General features: G+C 34.2%; 1 protein-coding gene across 1 annotated transcript; it reads left to right on the forward strand.

Annotated features, from left to right (window-relative positions):
• The first annotated feature begins 416 nt into the window (after positions 1-416).
• On the forward strand, positions 417-2,470 carry ABCG23 (ABC-2 type transporter family protein). Its single transcript, XM_078987818.1, has one exon. It carries the CDS (start codon positions 469-471, stop codon positions 2,419-2,421), a length of 1,953 nt encoding a protein of 650 aa, XP_078843944.1. The 5' UTR covers positions 417-468; the 3' UTR covers positions 2,422-2,470.
• The last annotated feature ends 1,600 nt before the right edge of the window (positions 2,471-4,070 follow it).

Here is a 4,070-nt window from a genome sequence, read left to right on the forward strand (position 1 = left end):
CAACAACCATAAATTTTCGGTATAATTCAAAAGTATAATGCGTCAAAATTATTGTTCTTTATTGTATGTGTGGCAATTAATTAATCATCTTGAGTCCATCCACTAAGACTAATTAATTGGTTAGAATCCACATGTATATCAAAATACATTAATTTTTTTTTCTTGTAAATTAATATTGTCGTTAAAAAGCAATAAAAATAAATCGTAGAAGTACTTTTTTTTTGTTAGCGAACAATTAATTTTTGCCTTTCTTATCATCATATAGTATATTTTTTTTTTCTTTTGCCAATTACCTCGGTCTACAAGAAACACATATTAGTTCACCAAAGTTAGGAAACCCAGTATACCAATAACTCAATAAGCATGGATTTAGCCTACCCAACTTTCCTAACCCCCAACATTTCATCTTCTTACATTTCTCACCCAAACTTGCTTCAGTTTCCATAACTTCAACCCTCCAACTCAAAAATGGCATCTTGCTTCCACAGCCCAAACATCGAAGATGATACTGCCGCCCTATTCACCGCCTCCGACAACTCCCCGGAGCAATCCACCACCCCCTCCTCCTCCTCTCGCCATTCACCACCACCACCACCTTACCCTTCCAAACCATCCTACAAACTCACCGTCAAAAACCTCTCCTACACCATCAAATCAAGCCACCAATTCACACTTCCATGGCTCCTAAACAAGCCAAAACGAATCAATATCCTCAAATCAGTATCCTTCATAGCACAAAGCTCAGAGATCATGGCGATTGTGGGGCCAAGTGGGAGCGGGAAGTCGAGTTTGCTTCATTTTATCTCGGGGCGTGTTCATGACAACACTTTGGATCCCAAAACCACCATTTCACTCAACGATTTCCCAATCACGAGCCCTTCGCAGATGAAGAAGATATGCGGGTTTGTGGCACAAGAAGATAACTTGCTTCCTTTGCTAACCGTAAAGGAAACATTAATGTATAGTGCTAAGTTTCAGCTAACTGAAATGAGCTCAAAAGAGAAGGAACATCGAGTCGAGTGTCTAATCCATGAGCTTGGCTTGGTTCACGTTTGTGATAGTTTCGTAGGAGATGAAAACGATCGAGGGATATCAGGAGGAGAGAGGAAACGGGTGTCAATTGGTGTCGACATGATTCCCGATCCTCCAATTCTACTCCTTGACGAACCTACGTCAGGTTTGGATAGCAGCTCGGCCCTTCAAGTGATCGAGCTGCTATCCAACATGGCAACATCAAAACAACGAACCATCATTTTATCAATCCATCAACCGAGTTACCGAGTCCTTCAATACATTTCCAACTTCCTAATCCTCTCCGACGGATCTGTAATCCATAATGGCTCCCTCGAATCACTCGAGGGAACCATTAACCAGCTGGGATTCGAAATCCCAGCTCAACTCAACGCGCTTGAATTCTCCATGGAAATCAAAGAAACCCTAGAAACATCATACAACTCAAAAGAACCGGTTGCCACGTTTCAAGAACTTATCGAACCCTCTTTCGCGACAGTATGGGCCGAACAAACAAACGGTACGTTTCAAGAGCTTTTACGAAGAGATCAATCAGTCCAGCCAAAAGCTCGATATAATGAAATTCTGATTCTTTGCACGAGATTTTGGAAAACTATATACAGAACAAAACAACTTTTCTTAGCAAGAACGATGCAAGCAGTTGTGGGAGGGCTCGGTTTAGGTAGCGTGTATGTAAAGGTCGAGAATAACGAAAATGGTATCGCAGAAAGATTAGGACTTTTTGCTTTTAGTCTTAGCTTCCTTCTCTCTTCAACAGTTGAAGCCCTACCGATATATCTTCAAGAACGTAGAGTTTTAATGAAAGAAGCATCGAGAGGAGCCTACAAGACTTCATCTTACATGATCGCCAACACCATCGTGTTCCTCCCGTTTCTTTTTATAATCGGCCTCCTCTTTTCGATTCCTGTATATTGGCTAGTGGGACTTGACCCTTCGGCGACTGCATTTGCGTTTTTCGTGTTTGTGGTGTGGCTAATCGTGCTAATGGCTAGTTCGTTGGTTCTCTTTCTGAGTGCAGTTTCTCCTGATTTCATCTCCGGGAACTCGTTGATTTCCACTGTTCTTGGTGCGTTTTTTCTGTTTTCAGGGTATTTTATACCGAAAGAAGTGATACCGAAGTATTGGATGTTTATGTATTATGTGTCGTTGTATCGGTATCCATTGGACTCCTGGTTGGTGAACGAGTATTGGGGCCGGAGGGAGGTTTGTTTTTCCGGTGAGGGTAGTGGTTCGACGTGCTTGATGACTGGAGACGATATCTTGAAGGGGAGAGGGCTTGAGTGGGATACACGATGGATGAATGTAGGCGTGATGTTTGGGTTCTTTGTGTTTTATAGGGTACTTTGTTGGATCATTCTTGCACGAAAGGTTTCGAACACAACAATATGACTTTGTTTTTTTTTATATATACAAAGAAATGTAGTAAGATTTTGGTAAATCGTGTTGTTACTTGGTATGTGTTTGGTTTGAAGCAATATAAATCAATTAAAGACGTTATTTCTAAATGTTTATTATTAAACCACCATATTTTAACAATAATAATGATTGTAAATGTTGTTGATATTGTGTATTATAGTGTTACAAGAGTCAAGATTTTGCAAAATCGTTTTATCTTATATTTTTTAACATTTAACAAAATTGTGATCGTAAAATCAAATAAGATCAAAAGATCCTATAAAAATAAATTGATCTTCAAATTTGTTCGCTAGGTTGTGTTTATAAATTATCTATTATAACTTAATGTTGATTAAGACATCGATGATTAACTTCGATCTTAAATATGAACCATAATTTTTTTAGCTACAAACCAATAACGTTAAAAAGAAAACATATTAAACAGAATAATAAACAATATCATAGTGATCACCTATAACTAAAGACATAAGATCACAAAGAGAATAACATAACAAGAGTGTTACGATGTTTATTTGAAATGAATAGATTAAGGGGTGATGTTGTATGAGATTCTTCATTCTTGTGACTTATAGTACTTGTTTTCAAGTTAAATGGATGATTTTTTAGCCTCGCCTATATTATTACTAAAAATATGAGATTGAATCGATCCTAATCAAGATTCTAACATTTCTAATATATGACAATTCATGTGGGCGCTTTTAGGAAACAATGATGTTTGTGTTTTGATTTTTTTATTTGTTTTATATATTGAAAATTTGATTTGACAAATCAAGTTAAAAGCTATATGTTTATTTATTCTTTATATAATTCTAATAATATTTATAAATTCATGTAAAATATAATAATATTCAATATTTGTATTGATTTGAAGGCATTAGTTAGATCTTTTTGATGATATAAATTCTTAAAAATTATATATATATATATATATATATATATATATATATATATATATATATATATATATATATATATATATATATATATATATATATATATATATATATATATATATAGTTTTATAATATTTTTATAATAAAAAAGATTATATGTGAAATTTTAATAAAGATATAAAAAAAATTAAAAAGACCAAAAATATATTTTAAACATGTTATATACGATAAAGGGTTAAAGCTAAAAATTAGCAAAAAATCAATATACAAGGTAAATGGTTGAAATTGTAACATTGTATTATAAGCACCATTTCTGTAATTTTTAAACAATCAAACAAATATATGGGCCCTATTTTTACAAATCGTTTTCAAACAGCGAGAACAAAACATTTCCGAAACAGAACCATTTTTGCAAAAATCTCTCTATACATAATCTAAGATAAATCCTAGTGTGATGGGATTGTTTTTCTCGTTTTAGATCTTAAGATCAAGATACATGATTAACGTGTTGGATTCAAAATCTGTAAATGACTATATTGTTATGTATAGTTATCGTTTACTGTAGTAGAATTATTTTGGGACAATATCTTGATTAATTCAAATAAGCAAGAACACATGCTAACCCCACTTTACATGCTAGATACAAGTTGAGTTATGGTGACTAATTTTTAGTCCTATTTATGATCAAAAGACAAAGTACGCCTTCGTTGAATTCTACGTATCATTCAC

Source organism: Lactuca saligna, chromosome 1 (genome assembly GCF_052625555.1).
Source record: "Lactuca saligna cultivar CGN05327 chromosome 1, ASM5262555v1, whole genome shotgun sequence".
Taxonomy (NCBI): domain Eukaryota; kingdom Viridiplantae; phylum Streptophyta; class Magnoliopsida; order Asterales; family Asteraceae; genus Lactuca; species Lactuca saligna.

Excerpts from the sequence above, each read along its gene's own strand:
- ABCG23 (XM_078987818.1), top strand. The coding sequence starts at position 469 with ATGGCATCTTGCTTCCACAGCCCAAACATCGAAGATGATACTGCCGCC.